The sequence below is a fragment of the Colobus angolensis genome, unplaced genomic scaffold (genome assembly GCF_000951035.1).
Source record: "Colobus angolensis palliatus isolate OR3802 unplaced genomic scaffold, Cang.pa_1.0 Scaffold194, whole genome shotgun sequence".
Taxonomy (NCBI): Eukaryota; Metazoa; Chordata; class Mammalia; order Primates; family Cercopithecidae; genus Colobus; species Colobus angolensis.
The window spans coordinates 980,016-999,407 of record NW_012115088.1 but is presented as its reverse complement, the minus strand read 5'-3'; the positions used below and the strand labels follow the sequence as shown (position 1 = coordinate 999,407).

Here is a 19,392-nt window from a genome sequence, read left to right as displayed (position 1 = left end):
TGAGCCAAGATCACGCCATTGCATTCCAGCCTGGGCAACAAGAGTGAAACTCTGTCTCAAAAAAAAAAAAAAAAGAAAGAAAAAGAAAAAGAAGGATAAAGGAGAGGAATCGCTCTACCAGTGTTAAAGATTACTATTTAGCTGTAGTAATCAAAACAGGGAGGTATTGGTGGAGACAGACACACGCACTGGAACAGAACAGGGAACCTAGAAGCAGAACCACACAAATATGCCCAACTGATTTTTGACAAAGGTATAAAATCAATTCAATGGATTGAAGAGTATCTTTTCCACAAATGAACAGATGATACTACAGATAGCCCAGGTGTGCACATGTGTGCATACATACACACACCCCCTCCTAAATCTCACACCTTATACACAAATTAATTCAAAGTAGATCACAGACTTACATGTGAAACTAAAATTTTTAGGAAAACAGGAGAAAATCTTGAGATTTATGAGTAGGCAGAGTTCTTTGACTTGACATCAAAAGCATGATGAATAAAAAGGAAAAGGTGGTAAATTAAACTTCATCAAATTAAGAACCTTTCGTCTGTGAAAGACCTTGTAAGAGAATAAAAAGACAAGCCACAGACTGGGAGAAAAGATTCACAAACCACATATCTAAGAAAAAACTTGTATTTATAACATATAAAGCATCATCAAAATTCAACAGTAAAAAAACAAAACAAAACAAAACAATCCAGTTAGAAGATGGGCAAAAGATATGAACAGACATTTCAACAAAAAGGAGATACAGATAGCAAATCAGCATGTGAAAAGATGTTCAGCATCACATGCCATTAGAGAAACACAAATTAAAACCGCAATGAGGCTGGACACAATGGCTCCTGCCTGTAATCCCAGCACATTGAGGGGCCAAGGTGGGGGGATCCCCTGAGGCCAGGAGTTTGCGACTAGCCTGACCAACATGGTGAAACCCTGTCTCTACTAAAAATGCAAAAATTAACTGGGTGTAGTGGCAACACGCCTGTAATTTCAGCTACTGGGGAGGCTGAGGCAGGAGAATCGCTTGAACCTGGGAGGCAGAGGTTGTGGTGAGCCCAGATTGCATCATTGCACTCTAGCCTAGGGGACAGAGTGAAACTCTGAGAAAAAAAAAAACAACTAAAAACCACACACACACTGAGAGCTCACTACACACCTACCAGCAACACCAAAATAAAATAAAATATAGTGGTTTGTTTGACAAGCATTCTTCTCTTTTCCCATATGCAATAGATGGTATGAAGTTCACCCTGGTCCCAGGTAAATGTTGCCAAAGCCATTATGGGACCTATGTGCACAGTCACAAAAGTTTGAGAGGTTTCTGATTAGAGAAGCAACTTAGACCCTTGGAAGGGATCTTGGTGGCGGTAGTTCTTTGATCTCACTCACCTTGCTTGCAGTGCAGCAAATCATTTCACTCACAGGCCTGAGTGGTTTTAGAACACCCTTGTAGGAAAGAATATATGTTACTCCCTTGGGTCTTTTTTCTTGGCCAGCAAAACTGAAGACCATGAAAGTAATAACACAGACCTATAGGCTTAGGGGCCCATAGAGGGCTCTAGAAGGAAAAAAAAAGTAAGTAAAAAAGAGATTTGGGGTCTTAAAGTTTCACTCAAGAGGCAAGGATATAACACCAAATTTTCGTAAGTTTATTTGAAAATTGTAATCCCTGTGAACTGTTAAGCTGTACTGACATAAAAAAAAACACCACTGACTTACAGGTTGGCACAAATAGTCTAGTCTGGTCCATACTTGCAAATGAACTTTGTTTCATTTCTTGTTGCTTTGAACTAGTATTTATTTTGAAGAGAAGATTGAATGAGAGGGGAAGCAACATTTAAGGCAATTCTGAGTTATATATAATTTGACACTGTGAACCAAGAGTCATAAAAATATCTACACCAGGCCAGGTGTGGTGACTCATGACTGCAATTCCAGCACTTTGGGAGGTCAAGGTGGGAGGATCACTTGAGGCCAGGAGTTTGAGATCAGCTTGGGCAACCTAGTGAGACTCCATCTCTACAAAAAAAATTTAAAAATTAGTCAGGTGTGATGGTGCTTGCGTATACTCCCAGCTACTGGGGAGGCTAAGGCAGGAGAACCTCTTGAGCCCATGAGTTTGAGGTTACAGTGAGCTATGACCATGTACTGCACTTCATTGTGGGTGACAGAATGGGACCTTATCTCTTAAAAAAGAAAAAGAAAAAGAAAAAAAATCTATATTGTAATGTTGAAATTGACTGTAGGGGAACCTAACCTGCGAAATTAATTTAGAATGTGAAAAAAGCCGTATAAACATTGTTCATCTATTCAAAGTTATTGGTAGGAGTAAAAATTTGGAAGCAATTTGATGACCTCTAATAAGAATAAATTATTAAATTCTTATTTAATAAACTATTACATACATTTGCATATGATTATGAAGATTATGCAGCAACACGGAAAATCTTTAAAATGTCATATCTTAAGAGAAAAGAGCTGAAGATTACACCACCCAAATGAAAAAGATGGAAAGGAAATATATCAAATGTTAACAGCTGTGTTTGGGTAATAGGATGATTAGTTGTTTTTTTCTTCCTTTTCTCTCATGATTATTTTAATCAGTTTCCAATTTTATAAATTGGAAAATTAATTTAAAGCACCCAACTGAAAAAGACAAAAACTTAAAGCCAGAAAGAATGAAGTGGGGTTACTTTGAAGTTAACTGTTGTGCGCATAGCTTCATGAGGCATTTCACAGGGGACGAAATCTCAAAACAGTTATTGCAATTTGTTAGGCGATTGCATTTATTCTGAGAGTGATTGGAGTGGTTGGAAAAACAGTGGAATAATAGCACGAGAAACTAGACCCTCCCACCCCCAGCTGCCAGTAATTCAACCTAGGGCTTTAAGAACCAATTTCTGTCCATTCAAAGTGTGCTTGGCCCCGGAGACTGCCTCCCCCAGGCCATTGTGATGGTGATGGCCTGGTCCCTTCAACAGCTCCCTGAGGACCAGGCACTTACTGGCAGAGCCTGGGCAGCTGTCTGGCGTGGTGTTGCGGGTCGTCGGAGACTCGCAGCCTGTGCAACGACGACCTGGAGGTGAACAGTCCCCTTTTTCATACCTACTCCCTGGAGGCAACAGCCCCGTCATTAGGATACGGTTTCTAATCCAAACAACCATTAATCTTTCTCAGGGTTAAAAGGCCAGGACAGCAATTTTTGCGCATTCGCGCTATTTTGATACTGTACTTGTCTGTATTTTACAAGAGCAGACTTACTTCATTGACCACTTGAAAACACCCCACAGCTGTGTCCACAGCCACTCAAACAATGCTAAGCCCAACACAGCCCTTCCTGTGCATAGAGAGGGACAGGAGTGCCAAACGAGCCAGCTATTTATTGTGGCACTCAACAATAACATAGAAACATGACCTATTTGGAACAAATCAGTATTCTGTATCAAAAAATAAATTAGGTATATGCATATATTTTAAGTCAGAATGCTGCCATATTATGATAGTTTCATGAACATAGTATTTTTCAAACTCTTGAATACCATTCTATTAAATATCCTTGCCTTCGTAAGTATTTTAATCCATATAAATGGAGCGGTGACTCTTAAGAATTTTTCTTAAAGAAAATCTATAGAAAAATAGGCTACAGAATTAGAAAAAATACACTTAATTATTGTCTCTGAAACGTGAAAGTGTTTGATTTACAGAAATGGGCCTAATCTAGCTTATCTTCTTTTAATAGCTAGTGAGTCACAAAACTCACCTTTTCCATATTCTCTGATTGTAAGGGACAGAATGATGGGTATCAAGATAAAAACACCAAGGCTTCCTAAATCTGTTTCTTCATGCTTGACCTTTAAATTCTTCCTCTACAGAGTCATCATCAATATGAATACCAAACACTCCTTTTGGTGAGTCACATTTAGACGTCTGGCTACTGTTAGCAAAGGCATTGAACATTTGAGAGGCGGGGGAGGGGGGGAGAATGCATATTTGTATCTCAAATTATTTTACATCAAATTTTCCCAATTCAAAAATCTCACATTAAGGACCAGGTAATACATAAGACCTAGTCATAGTATTTTCTTTCTTTCTTTTCTTTTTTTTTGACAGAGGTTTGCTCTGTTGCCCAGGATAGAGTGCAGTGATGTGATCTCTGCTCACTGCAACCTCCACCTCCCAGGTTCAAGTGATTCTCATGCCTCAGCCTCCCGAGTAGCTAGGACTACAGGTATGTACCACCACACCCAGTTAATTTTTGTATTTTTTGTAGATATGGGGTTTCACCATGCCACGTTGCCCAGGCTGGTCTCAAAACTCCTGGACTCAAGCAATCCTCCTGCCTCAGCCTCCACTGTGCCTGGTCTCATAGCATTTTCAACCTGGAAGAGGCCTTGGTTGAATGAACTAAGAATCAGACAAAACTGAAACAAAATCCAGAGCCCTTGAACCCTAACCCAATGCTCTTCTAATAATGTCATATCACATTGCAGAATGTATTATAAGTGTTCTCAAACTTTAAAAAGAAACAACAACAACAACAACAAAAACAACTTATTCACCAGAGGATTGGTCTCTAATATTTTACCCTTGTGAATTTGTTTTTACCTTTTAAATATGTTACTAGTATTTTTATAAAATAAGATGAATCTGATCTAAAACATTAAAATGACATTTTTCTTTCCTCTCCCTTCCCTTTTGAAAAAATTAGAAAAGTAATATATGCTTGTAACAAATCCAAACAATACAGAAGTTTATAAAATAAAAAATGAGGCTGGGAGTGGTGGCTCATGCCTGTAATCCCACCACTTTGGGAGTCCAAGGCAGGAGGATCACTTGAGCTCAGGAGTTTGAGACCAGCCTGGGCAACATGGCGACACCCTGTCTCTACAAAAAATACAAAAATACAAATATAAATAAATAAATAAGCCAGGCATGGTGGTACATGCCTGTAGTCCCAGCTACTCAGCAGGTTGAGATGGGAGGATCATGCCTGTATTCCCAGCACTTTTGGAGGTTGAGGCAGGAGGATTGCTTGAGATCAGGAGTTTGAGACCAGCCTGGTCAACATAGTGAAACCCCATCTCTACTAAAAATACAAAAATTAGCCAGGCATGATGGTGGGTGCCTGTAATCCCAGCTACTCAGGAGGCTGAGGCAGGAGAATTGCTTGAACCCAGGAGGTGGAGGTTGCAGTGAGCTGAGATCGCACCACTGCACTCCAGCCTGGGAGACAGAGCGAGACTCCATTTCAAAAAAATAAAAAATAAATAAATAAATAAAATAAAGTGAACATTTTCTCTTAGTTCTCCACACCCCAAATTCCATTTCTCCAGTGATAATGTTTAACATTTTGATGTGCATCTCCTTTTGTATGTATATGTAGATATATGTTTATGTATAGTTGAAAAAATAAAAATCAGATCATACTAATACATAATTATTCGGTAGCTTACTTTCTGCCAACTTCCCAGTATATTATGGACACATTTCCAAGAGATTTACCTCATCTTTATTAACAGTACCACAGTATTCCACAGTCTAGTATACTATAAATAATGAACGCTTAAGGTTGTTTCAAATATTTTATTATTAGAAAAGTGCTGCCAGAAACATCCTTGCCATGCTTCTGTATGTACTGGTGCTAGTGTTTCTACCAGATAAATTTCTAGACATTCAGTGAATTACTAGGCATAGGAAATATAATTTATACTTTTGAGTTTTTGTTCATTTGCTCATGAAGCAGGGGCAGAGTATTCTGTGTGGGGTTTGGTACAGGAACACTGACCCCTGAAGTCGACCCTGGGGGTCTAACATAGTGGTCATTTGTCCAGCCTGTTTTATGGAAGGAGCTGGACTCTGAGCTTTGGGGAATTTCTTGCAAGATAAATTTATATCCCACCCATACTGGTAACAGCTAAGTTATGCCAAAGATGAAAAGACAAAGCCCCAGCTAGATCAGCTCTTGCTCTCAGCACTACAATGGCCATGGTGATTCTTCCACTTAAAATGACAACTAATACAGTTTCATTGAAGCTTCAAATAGGGCAGCCAGATCCTCTTCTGACTGGGGACGGGGTGAAAGCTTGGTGACCCTTTCCTGAAACAGTAAACGGAAGGAGTTACCCAGGGCTTTGAAAAGGCAATTTGTAAAAGCTACAAAGTTATGGAAATTAACTTGGTCATAAGAATAAATGACTTGATAAATGCCATATCTTTAAAAACGGTATTTCTTGTATACTTCATATGACTGGATCCCCAGCTCGGAGGTTTATCACATATCACATCATACCGCTTTCCCCACAGAGCTTTCAAAAGCCACTGCCCTTTGCCTTATGCCCTGGCAACAGCCTTCTGCCCAAACCAACCTTGGGAGAAACACCCCTATCATGACAAAACTAGGTCAGTCAACAACGTCTGCCAGGTTCTCCGTATGCACAGAGCTCTGTCGTGGGCACAACCAGTGCTGTCAAGGAAGACAGAACTGGGACATCCCTGACATCTAAGACCATGTATTTTGCAACTTGGGCTTAAGGTATATTCAAAAGGACTTCAGTAGAACATTAACTTTCATGCTATATGCAACAAGTGACTCCATTTTTTTCTATTAACTAAGGTTTCATCTCTGTGTTCCCAAGCAAATCCAGTGATTTTTTAATTGCTCCAACGATTATTGAGTCAATTCAGCAAAGACACCCAGCGCATCCTACTTCTGTTTATATTCTGGTCAGTAGCTTCTCGGGGAAAGGGGCTAAAAGGTACAGTGATGACTCCCCTGGTGCCTGCATGAAACTGAGGAAGGTCCAATTTGAGGTTCCATTTTCATGGGTCTCTGGGCATGTTTTCTGTTGCTGGCATGTGTTTGGGAGTGTAGCTGGTGGAAGGGAAGCTTGTGAGGCCAGGGGCTCAGCTGTGTGCGCTGCTTTCTGCCCTGCGCCTACCGAAGGGCTTGACATAGTAAGTAGATGCCACAAGATAGAACTCTGACTCTCCCACCCCACCGTTCCTCCCATTTTCTCATCTCAGAAATGACACCCAATAGCTCAGGCAAAACCCAGGAGCCAACCTTGATTCCCCTTTCCCTTGCTCTGCAAGTTCAACTCATCAGCAAGAGTGTCAGTCCTGCCTCCAAAATGAAGCCCCAGTTGGAGCGCTTCTCACCTCCTGTGGTACCACAACCAGCATCCAGGGCACTGCTATCACTCGCCTGTCCAGCTTGAAAACCTTCTTAAAATGTCTGTTTCCACTTTTGCTCCATTCTTGCACTGCAGAGGTCATTCTCCCCATAGCAGCCAAAGTGATTTTTTTCCAGTATAAACTCAATCCTACCATTCCTGTGCTTAATGCTCGCAGATAAATTCCCGTGGCTATTACAACAAAACCATGGCCTCTAAGGCTACCCTGATCTGGCTCTGTTTCCCACCCCAGCTCTAACACCTCACTTAGTCCAACCATCCCTTTTAAGTTCCTTGAACATGCTAACCTTGACCCTGCCCCAGGGTCTTCCCCTCTGCCTGGAAAGCATTGCCCTATCATCCTGCACCTTTCCAACAGCCTGGCTGGATTTCTCTCCACACTTTTCCCCATGAGATCACTCTCTATCTCATTATGCAGATTTTCCTTCATACACTAATCATTATCTGAAATTATCTCATTTATATCTTATTTATAGATGTTCACTGTCTCCCTTCACTAGAAGGTAAGCTTTACAAAGGAGAAAAGGGACTTTATTTTCCTTCTGTTAGTGTACCATACAATGCATGGTATTCAGTAGGGACTCAATCAGTATTTGTCAGGTAAAAGGAATGAAAAGAAGGATGGATGTATTCAAATAATTCACTCAAAATGGACAAAAAGCCTAAATGTAAGAGCTAGAACCCTAAAACTCTTAGAATAATAATTAGGGAAAAATCTTCATGATATTGGATTTGGCAATGATTTCTTGGATATAACACTGGAAGCACAGGGAGTCCAGTGCAGTGGTTCACGCCTATAATCCCAGCACTTTGGGAGGCTGAGGTAGCCGGATCACTTGAGGTCAGGAGTTCGAGACCAGCCTGGCCAACATGGTGAAACCCTGTCTCTACTAAAAATACACACACACACACAAAAATCAGCTGGGTGTGGTGGCGGACAGCTGTAATCCCCCCTACTCGGGAGGCTGAGGCAGGAGAATCACTTGAGCCTGGGAGACGGAGGTTGCAGTGAGCTGAGACTGCGCCACTGCACTCCAACCTGGCCAACAGAGCAAGACTCTGTCTCTAAGAAAAAAAAAAAGAAAAAAGAAAAAGCACAGGGGGAAAAAAACCCCAGATAAACTAGACTGAATAAAAATTTAAAACTTTTGTGCATCAAAGGACACTGTCAAGAAAGTGAAAAGACAACAAAATTTTTAAAAATTGCAAATCATATATCTGATAAGGGATTAATATTCAGGATATAAAAATTATTCTGGTGGGGCGCGGTGGCTCATGTCTGTAATCCAAGCACTTTGGGAGGCTGAGGTGGGCGGATCACGAGCTCAAGAGATCGAGACCATCCTGGCCAACAAGGTGAAACCCCGTCTCTACTAAAAACACAAAAATTAGCTGGGCGTGGTGGCTGTACCTGTAGTCCCAGCTATTCAGGAGGCTAAGGCAGGAGAATTGCTTGAACCCAGGAAGTGCAGGTTGCAGTGAGCCAAGATCCCACCACTGTGCTTCAGCCTGGTGACACAGCGAGAATCTGTCTCCAAAAAAAAAAAAAATTCTTCTTGCAACTCACCAACAAAAAACCTCAAACAGCTCAATTCAAAAATGGGCAAAAGACTTGATTAGTTATTTCTCCAAAGAATATATATAAATAGCCAATAAGCACATGAAAAGATGCTCACCATCCTTAGTCATCTGAGAAATGCAAATCAAAACAATAAGGTACCACTTCACACCATTAGAATGGCTATTATACACACACACAAAAAGAAAAATAACAAGTGTTGTTGAGGATGTGAAGAAATTGAAGCCCTGGTGCACTGTTAATGGAAATGTAAAATGCTGCTGCCACTACAGAAAACAGTTCAGCAGTTCCTCAGAAAGTTAAACACAGAGTTACTATATGATGCAACAATCCTACTCCTAGGTTTATACCCCCAAAGAATTGAAAGCAGGGACTCAAGTAGATACTTGTACACCAATATTCATCACAACATTATTCATAATAGTCAAAAGGTGGAAACAACCCAAGTGTCTATCAACAGGTAAATGTATAACCAAAATGTAGTATATCCATACAATGGAATATTATTCAGCCATAAAAAAGGAATAAAATTCTGACACATGCTACAATGTGGATGAACGCTAAAGGCACTGTGCTGGGTGAAATGAACCAGTCACAAAAGGACAAATATTGTATGATTTCACTTACACGAGGTACCCAGGATAGGCAAATTCATGGGGACAGAAAGTAGGACAGAGGTTCCCAAAGGCTAGGAGAAGGGGAGAATGGGGAGTTCATGCTTAATGGACATACCACTTGTTTGGCATGATTAAAAAAAAAGTTCTGAAAATGGATAGTGGTGATGGTTGCACAACATTGTGCATGTACTTAATGGCATGGAACTGTACACTTAAAAATGGTTAAAATCCCCGGGAGGCAGAGCTTGGAGTGAGCCGAGATCGCACCACTGCACTCCAGTCTGGGTGACAGAGCGAGACTCCGTCTCAAAAAAAAAAAAAAAAAGGTTAAAACAGTAAATTTTATGTTATACATATTTTATCACAATTTAACAGATAGTTCAAGAAGGAAGGAAGGATAGAGGGACAGATGAGAGAGAGGAGGGGTGGGGGGACAATGCCGATGAATATGGGTGAGGTAAAGACAATGTCACCTCCCAGCAGATTTTTAAGAGACCCTAAGGAATTTTGGAAATCCATAGCAAGGCAGAGGGTCTCATTATGTATATGTTTGTGCAGGGTCAAGAACTGAAGTTCAGTGTTTGCCATAACTGCAGATGATGGCAAGTTACTTTGCTCATAATGGGAGAGTCTTATCTGATAAGCTTAAAGACCCTTGACCTGATCCTGTTTATCTTTGGTGGAGCAGTGCAGGACTCTTAGAAGTACTTGAAGCCAATCCTGAGTTGAGTTTCTGTTTCACATTTCTGGCCCCCAGTGATTGGTTAAACAGGACAAGGACACAAAGTTTTTGATATGCCCCTACACATATCAGCTCTGCCATATAAAAGCTAAACTCTCTCAGAATTAAGATGTGTTAAGCAATGATGTGCTATTATTTATAGGCATGTAAGACTGAAGGACAACTCATTAACATGGGCATGAAATAAATTCAGACATCTACTTTTAGCACATTCGTAAAACAACAACATTTCAGCTGGCCTGTCTACCAGGGAGTGGAAGTGCTCATTTGGGTAGACAGCGCTCCTCAGTAATGAAATGTTTTGATTTGAAATGTAAATGTTTCTTTCCAGGGGTTTCAGAAATCCAGCTTGGAAGATTAATATATTCTTGCCTGCTCCCCTTGCAGCCTGGCTATGGCAGTTGAAAGCCTCTGTACACAGGGCTGCTATTAGCTGCCACCAGTATGAGCTGTGTTTGGTCAAGAATACTGGCCTGGTTGTTCCTTCCAGAGAAAACCAATCCCTCACTGCTAAACAGAAAAGAACCTTCATCAAATGTCAACTACATTGAATAACCTTTCTGGTGATGTTCTTTGCAGGAGCCAGTATATTCTTACTACCTTAAATCCTGGAGATGCTAATAAGTGAAGATTAGTCTACTGCATGTGTAAAACTCTGAAATGGCCACAGCATTCCTGTAAAACAGTCACTGTCATCAAAAAAACAAACAAACAAAATTCCATAGTAGTTATTCATCTGCAAAATGGACAAGCTTATTTCTAAGATTCCTATCAAAGTCCTATCAATCTGTGAATATATATATATCTCAATCACGTAGACTCCAAGTGAACCTAGAGCTAGTTAATTAAAATTAACTATATTTCTCTGAATCATGAAAACATGATCAGAGGGAAAAAGGCAGCAGATGCCTTAGGGTGCTTTATGAATACAGCTTGAGGAAATTCTGGCTTCCCACTTTAAGACACAACTTATATCCAAAAGATTCCATTTACCTCCCATCTTTTGTGAAATTAAGAAATTTGTTTTGTCCAATTAAGGTTTTACTATCTGTGATTTCCCAGCATCGCATGTGCACGGAGGCATTCAGAATGATATCTAATTAACTTGCTATTGAGTGTTCATTTAGTGCTATTTTAGTGGTCTCAAATGTTAGGCTGGATCTGCTGCTGTGTGGAATCGCTTTGAAAGTGACAGTATGGGCCGTGCATGGTGGGTCACGCCTGTAATCCCAATACTTTGGGAGGCCACGGTAGGCAGATCACCTGAGGTCAGGATTTCAAGACCAGCCTGGTCAATATGGTGAAACCCCGTCTCTCCTAAAAATACAAAATGTAGCCGGGCATGGTGGTGCGTGCCTGTAATACCAGCTATTCGGGAGGCTGAGGCAGGAGAATCACTTGAGCCTGGCAGGCAGGGGTTGCAATGAGCCAAGACTGCACCAATGCACTCCGGCCTGGTCAATGAGAGTGAAACTCTGTCTCAAAAACAAAAAACAAAACAAACAAACAAAAGAAAGTGACAGTCTGACCACAGTAGAATTAGAACAGTAAACACCTGTCAGTGTGTACTAACGACCAGCAATCAAATGGCCAAGGATATCAGACAGTTTCATCTGAAAATCATGGATACCATTCTTGGAGGTGGACACACACATTTTCCTGAACAGTTTCCTGGGCTAAACAAGCAGAACCTTTTGGAGGGCCCCTGGCAGGGTGGACAGTGTCACTGCGACCATGCCATAAAGCCAGAAGCTACATTAAAATTGTGGTGACTGCCAGGTACTGTGGCTCATATCTATAATCCTAGGACTTTGGTAAGCCAAGGCAGGAGGATTTCTTGAGCTCAGGAATTCGAGACCAGCCTGGGTAACACAGTGAGACCTCATCTGTACAAAAAAGTAAAAAAAAAAATAGCCGGGTGTAGTGGTACACACTTGTACTCCTGGCTACTCAGGAGACTGAGGAGAGAGGATCACTTGAGCCTGGGAGGTCAAGGCTGTGGTGAGCTATGATTATGCCACTGCACTCCAGCCCTGTCCCTCCCCTGGGAAAAAATCACTATGACCATTCAGTCCAGGGTGTCGCTGAGCTTTCATGGCTCCCCTGCCTTTGGTTGAGTCCTAGTCAGTCTAAGGAAACTTCAAAAAGTTATCCCCAGTCAGCCATTAAAGCTTAGCTAGACAGAGGACTTAGGAGGAGAGCAATGGAGGTATGTGTTCATTTAATATGTTTACTAGCCTGTGCTAGGTGCAATGGAAAATGGATGAGCCAAGCAGACAGATTCCTGCCCTCACAGAACTTACAGGCTGGTAGGTTTGCATAAAATAACTGTGAGGGCCTTAGAGAGTCTGATTTTTTTAGTGATTTGGTCCCTTGGACTTACGGGTTAGAATTAAGGGTTAGTCCAGGGTCTCTGCTATACTTTGAGACTCCTTTGTTTCTTGTTCATTTCTATTTCTCGATGCAATTCAATTCACTGAGCCTGAATCCAAATCAGGGAAACTGGTGGCTCATGGACTATGTTTCATTTGTGCACTGGAAACCAGGGAATTCAACACAAACATCCAGATTGCTGATTTTTCTTGAGAGCTGGAAGTTCTACCAACACTGGGACCTGAATTTCTGCTTAGTGATGATAAACTGTAGCTGAGCTGCGCACCCAATTAGATGGGTCACAAATATTATCTTTTTTTTTTTTTTTTGAGACGGAGTCTCGCTTTGTTGCCCAGGCTGGAGTGCGGTGGCCGGATCTCAGCTCTCTACAAGCTCCGCCTCCCGGGTTTATGCCATTCTCCTGCCTCAGCCTCCCAAGTAGCTGGGACTACAGGCACCTGCCACTACGACTGGCTAGTTTTTTGTATTTTTTTTTTAGTAGAGACAGGGTTTCACTGTGTTAGCCAGGATGGTCTCCATCTCCTGACCTCGTGATCCGCCCGTCTCGGCCTCCCAAAGTGCTGGGATTACAGGCTTGAGCTACCACGCCCGGCCCCACAAACATTATCTTAAGTGAATGGTGAGGCTATCAACATTCTAAGCACTAGCAAAGCAGGGAGGAAGAAGCTACTTTGAGGCCCTTGCCTACTTGGAGTGGGGTGAGGGAAAAGCACCAGCACTTGTGGCAAGCGGGCTGCTGTGTGAGTGGATGTTTCAGCTGCTAACTCTGTTCCATGGTCAGGGAGAGATCCACAATGCCTTAGCATGTGGCAGAAGATCCTTATCCTCATACCCTCATAGCACTGAGGTGACCTCTGCCTTTCCCATATTGGCCAGGAGGACTAAAGGAGTATTCTGGGCATGGTGACTATGGTGTGGTCCACCAACAAAGTGCTCATGCTCTGAGCTCTCTGCTTTATAGTGAATTGCAATGAACAGGACCTTGACCTATTAGGATCTGATGTGCTAGCTCAAGAGAGGTCCACTGAGGGATCAGAGCTCTTCATGAGAACCTCGGAAGAGCAAACTTTACACCTAGATGACTCTACTGAATTAGGGATGCAGCTCCATTTACATTCTTCACAAACATTTGAGAAATGAAACCAGACCCATAGTGACACAGATATGTATCAAGTATACAATCTCCCACATTCATCAAAAGCAATTTGGTGATAGTGTTAGTTGAAAGGCCATGCCTATTCTTCACAAAATAGTAGAGATCTGTAACTTTTTTACAATGGAAAATAATATTGGTGGTCCTTTTGGAATAGCTTCACATAGTTATTTATAGGAGACCTTCAAAGAACCGAAATGGGGAAAAGGGAAATTTTGCCATAGTTCAAGATCAGTTTGGTTGTTTTTGCCTTGAATTTTCATAAAGGATCCATCCCTTCATGAAAATTTTCATAAAAGCCTCACCTCAGCTACAGCTGTATGGATGAACAGAAAGGCGAGGGCCTGGCTCTGTTACACCGGGAAAGGACAGAACTGCTGTCTGCTGTGGAAGAGACCTGAGAATCACCAGGGACCCCTGGTTTCCATCCCCACTGGCCCACCACCAATGGAGCATGTCTTTCTGGGGGCGCTGGACTCTCGCAGGGAGTGAGGAGCGTGCGGGTCTCTTACCTGGGGCAGCGTTCCTTTCACTAGTGCGGGGATATCAGCTTTGGAGTAACCAATGGCTGCTAGGCCATCATCAACATCCAGACCAAATAAGAATTTGCGGAGCGTGTCTGCCAACACCAGCCCTGCATCTTGGATCCTGGCAGTGCGGGTGTCAGCTCCTAGAAGACATAAAACGCTGACTGTAGGGAGAGATGAAGAAACGGGCTCTGGGTGGTGTTCAGTCACAAGATCAGTGAATACACCATGCACACCCACGGGGTCTCCCTGACGCCCAGCACGGGGCCATCGTGTGCCTCCCCAGGAGGGCCAGAGTTGGCTGGGGAAGATCACTTAGCTCAGATATTTCAGAGGGGCTCCAGGTCCTACATGCTGGCCCCTTGTGTGGTGGGAAGAAGAGGAACAGAGACAAAAAGAGAGGTGCAGAAGGAGGCAAGAAAGTCGGCTGGTGCTGGGATGGAGGAATGAATATTTGAAGAACACATAGCTTATGTAATTTCAAGGCTTGGAATTTGCTGACATCTAGAGGTGTACGATATACTCAACGTCTTTTCCCACAGCAACATCTTAGAAAAAGATAAATCCTTTGCAAACACCCTGTGAGGCAAGCTTACAGAAGTACAAAAGCTCCAAAATTAACCACCAAAAAGGAAGAAAATAAGCATGACAAAAATGGATTATGTGTGAACAGGGAAGAAAATTTTTCTCCTCTATAGCTACAAAACTTTTAATTTTAGATTCTGTTGCCAAAGGGCAGGGTAGTTTCCTCTAAATAAATATTGTAGAACCAGCTGGGCACCACCAAGAATATGAAGGCTCTCAGAAAACAGCGTTTCATATGCAGATAATAATGGTATTGATGAAAGAAGATTCATAAGGGCAGAATTTTTACATGATTAGTAATTAGTGATTAAGAGGCCGGGCCTGGTGGCTCACATCTGTAATCCCAGCACTTTGGGAGGCTGAGGCAGGAGGATCACTTGAGTCCTGGAGTTCAAGACCAACCTGGGAGTGAGACCCTGTCTCTATTAAATATATGTATGTGTGTATATATATACACACACACATATATACATATACGTATATACATATATACACACATATATGTGTGTATCTATTTATATTTATATATATTTATATATGTATATATAAATATATGTGTATATATACGTATATGTATATATGTGTATATATGTATATATATAATAAAAATTTAAAAACGCACGTAATCATGGAAATGGCAATCTGGAAGAGCCATGCGGGAGTTTCTGCCTTCAGGCAGGGTGACAAAGTTCCCAGAGGAAGGGAACTGATTTTACAACCCTTAGCACCCTGCATTCTCATGTATTCTAGCCAAACACATTCAGTGCCAAGAAGTAAAGCCCTCTACAGAGTGTAGCATTATATGAAGTCTATGCAAAATGCCTCCCACTGTAGTCTAAGTTCACTTTCTCCTGTATTGTTCAAAAGGAGATCATAACTCCTATCACCTCCATATTGAAGCACATTATTAAATTGGTTTTTAGCTTTCTCTTCCATGACAGTGAGAACTCTTAGGAATCCAGGAAAAGGTATGAATAGAACCAGATACGGGGTTGGCTGGGAGAGCAGCCGGGTGAAAGGTAAACCTTGCCTGACAAGACCAGTCTGTATTACCCAGCGGCAGCTAAAATACGGATTAGGTGGAGTGGTGACACATGATACAAAGTTTATGAAGTTTTAATGTTCCTGGGAATGCTGCCATAAAACACAGCATCGAAACCTCTGCATTTTCCTATGAAGTGTTACAGAAAAAAAGAGATGGTAGGAAAAAGAATACATCAGTCTAAAGCTAAGAAAATCTAAGATGACATGGAGAATCAAAATATTTCATAGTATAGGATAGCTAAGTGTAGATAACATTAAAATTTCCCATTCAAGAAGAAAGAATCAGTGGGTTCTTCCAGCCTGGAATCTAACAGAGGAACTCCCTTCTCAGCAGTGTTGCCAGTTGCCTGGAGTATTAACTTTAAGTTCTCTAAGATCTTCCCATTTACCATAAATGTAGCCTATGATTTGAGCTCTCCACTTGTTTTCATGGTTTGAATATTTACAAAGGTAGCTGAGTCCCAAAATATGGCAGAACAACATCTCCAGTCCGAAAGAGAAAAGGGACACAGATCCTTGGCAAAGTTGCACTGTTTCCCCTCAGCACCCTCTGGGAAATGGAGCCCCTGGCCCCTCTCTGCCCTGGGCTTGTGTCATTAACATTCCCAGCACAGCACCTGGGGCTCAGCGGGAGCTCCTGCAGAAGGATGTCTGCGGTCCTTCCTACCTCCCTGGAAATAATCTCTCCAACGGCTGGGCTAGGAGAGCATAATGAAGTTTTCTTTTTAGCCTTTCCTTTCCTGCCCTAACTAAACACAAGTGGCGGAATAAGATGTTTTGCAAGTTAATAAAATATTCAAGTCTACTTAAAAGAGTTCTTGTATTAGCAAAACACCAACATTTTACTTACCACTAAAGCTATCCTGAATATCATTTTATTTCTGGTAAGATTCAAAAGGTACTGTGGATATCTTATTATTGACATTATTTATTCTACAGTATGGCAAACAGACTCCTCTTTCAGGATATTTTTATAAAGTTTCTAATTGATCAGGAGTTTTGCAGGCTTTGATGAAAAAAGTTTCCAGTTGTTTTGATTCTCTATAATTGGGAATTTACTCTTGCTTCCTGATATAGATTCATTTTATTATTGAACATAGCAAAAGTCATTTATAACCTTAAAAAATAAAAATAATTATACTTTCTCTAGAGATAAAAACAGGAAACAGTATTACTACAAACATAACAGATTCAATACTCCCAGAAGCATAATAATGACAGAATTTTAGTGCTAGATAGGGCTTTGGTCAAGTCACTGACATTTTAAATCAATATATTTATGTTTAAATGTGTTTTTAAAGAAACAGGGTCTCACTGTATTGCCCAGACTGGTCTCAAATTTCTGGGCTTAAGCTATCCTCCCGCCTCAGCCTCCCAAAGTGTTAGGATTACAGGTATGAGTTGCTGTGCCCAGCCTGACATTTCATTATTAAGCTATTGCAAAGTAATATTTTTTGGTATTGTCCTTTATGGTTTTTTTTTTTTTTTTTTGAGAGGGAGTCTCACTCTGTCTCCCAGGCTGGAGTGCAGTTGCATAACAGCTCACTGCAGCCTCAACTTCCTGGGCTCAGGTGATTCTCCCACCTCAGTCTCCTGAGTGGCTGGGACTACAGGCTTGCACTACCATGCCCGGCTAATTTTTTTTTTTTTTTGTAGAGATGGGGTTTTGCCATGTTGCCCAGGCTGGTCTTGAACTCCTGGGCTCAAGTGATCCACCCACCTCAGCCTCCCAAAATGCTGGGATTACAGGTGGGAGCCACCATGCCTGGCCAGTCACAGAATTTTGAGTAATGGTTCATACCCAGTATTTCTGCTGTCTCCAGGTGTCGCTCTGGAAACATCTGGGCCGTGAAAGTGAACACCGCTGGGGATGTGAGCACCACAGAAAGGCCATGGGGCTGGGGAGAAGCGAAACACAGTGACCGGCAGATGACAAAGCTGTTCTTCCCTGCGTATTCTAGATATTAAGTTACTTTACCCCATATTCTGAGCAGGTGAGAATTGGCAAATATATTTATGGAAATTGGGAGGATTATAATATTTAATTAAATAATTTATTCTTATGATTTTACCACCAGTGGGTGATCCACATTGTAATCCTTTGCTTTATACGTCTTCACTAAACCTGAAATTGGGTAAGACATTCCATGGCTAGAAAAGAAAGAAAATCCTTATGTTGATACACAGTTATCAATATTCAAGTCAACAATAGAAAGATACTCTTATGGGGATGCCTGTCACAGTCTCTAGACAGTATCATTACCTGAAAAAGTGATATGTTCTGTTTTCTTGGATATAAGGATATATTATGATGTCTAGGACATGTATGTAGTGCACTCATTAACAAAACCTCTGAAAATGGTCAAATTCAAATGCTTAGGGAATTGTATGACATTAAAAAGTATTGATCCAGAAGTAACTCCCTGAACACATTAATTAACATTATAATCTCAAAGACTGGGGAATTCACTTTGAAGTTTCTGTAATAAGCTCTGGGCATGTGTTTTCTGTTTTTTCCTGGCAGCTCCTTGGCAGTGTGCTCCCAGATGATGTCAGGGGAATTTTGTGAGTCAGGATGTGCTGTATTTGATGATGTGCAAGCTTGACCCACCAGTGATCTGCCCCGCCAGTAACTGACAGATCCCTTCAAATGTTACATACTCATGGAGTCCAATCAGAAATGATTATTCTAGCCTGACAGGCTATGTTAATCAGTTCTTGTTTGACTGATTTCTCTGGCCTGAATTCTACCCTAAGGATTTGTTTAGATTTAGTTGACATCAAGAAAAGGCATCATGGTTTTTGTTTTTACTGAAAAATTCTTTTTCTTTTCTTTCTTTTTTTTTTTTGTGATGGTATCTCAATCTGTCACCCAGGTTAAAGTGCAATGGTGTGATCATAGCTCAATGCAACCTTGACTTCCTGGGTTCAAGTGAGCAAGGATCCAGCCACTATGCTCAGTGAAAAAATTTTATATCCTCCTGAAATATCGATGAACAAATAGGAAAATATTATAGTTTTCTGTTGTTTTTGTTGTTTGAGTTTTTTTGAGACAGGGTCTCACTCTGTTGCCCGGAATGGAGTGGTGCAATCCTGGCTCACTACTGCCTCGACCTCCCCGGCTTAAGCGATCCTCCCTCCTCAGGATGGCTGAGACTACAGGCGTTTGGGTAGCTGGGACTACAGGCACGTACCACCACACCTGGCTAATTTTTGTATTTTCTTTTGTAGAGATGGGGTTTCACCATGTTGTCCAAGTTGGTCTTGAACTCCTGGGTTCAGTTCAAGGGATCCGCCCAACTCGGCCTCCCAAAGAATTGGTATTACAGGTATGAGCCACCACGCCCAGCCATGGGTATTTCTTCAGGCTAGATTCCTAGAAGTGAATTGGTGGGCCAAGGGGCATAAATATTTTTCAGGCTCTGGGCACATTTTGCTCACTTACTTTTTGGAAAGGTATTGCCAATTTATGCTACCATCAGTGGTAGATCATCAGAGGCTGATCATTCCTGGCGCTCACCCTAGCAAAGGCCTATTCTTAATTTT

The 19,392-nt window shown here is 41.6% G+C and overlaps 1 protein-coding gene across 1 annotated transcript in view; it reads right to left on the bottom strand.

Moving 5' to 3' along the window:
* Positions 1–5,581: 5,581 nt before the first annotated feature.
* ADHFE1 (alcohol dehydrogenase, iron containing, 1) overlaps positions 5,582–19,392 on the bottom strand; it is a 37,891-nt gene continuing 24,080 nt past the window's right edge. Inside the window, exons 11-14 of the mRNA XM_011940888.1 lie at positions 17,919–17,997; positions 17,648–17,744; positions 14,203–14,360; positions 5,582–6,109 (exon numbers count right to left, since the gene is read on the bottom strand). Coding sequence (XP_011796278.1) covers positions 6,026–6,109; positions 14,203–14,360; positions 17,648–17,744; positions 17,919–17,997 — 418 coding nt within the window. The 3' untranslated portion in view covers positions 5,582–6,025. The remainder of the gene's footprint in view (positions 6,110–14,202; positions 14,361–17,647; positions 17,745–17,918; positions 17,998–19,392) is intronic.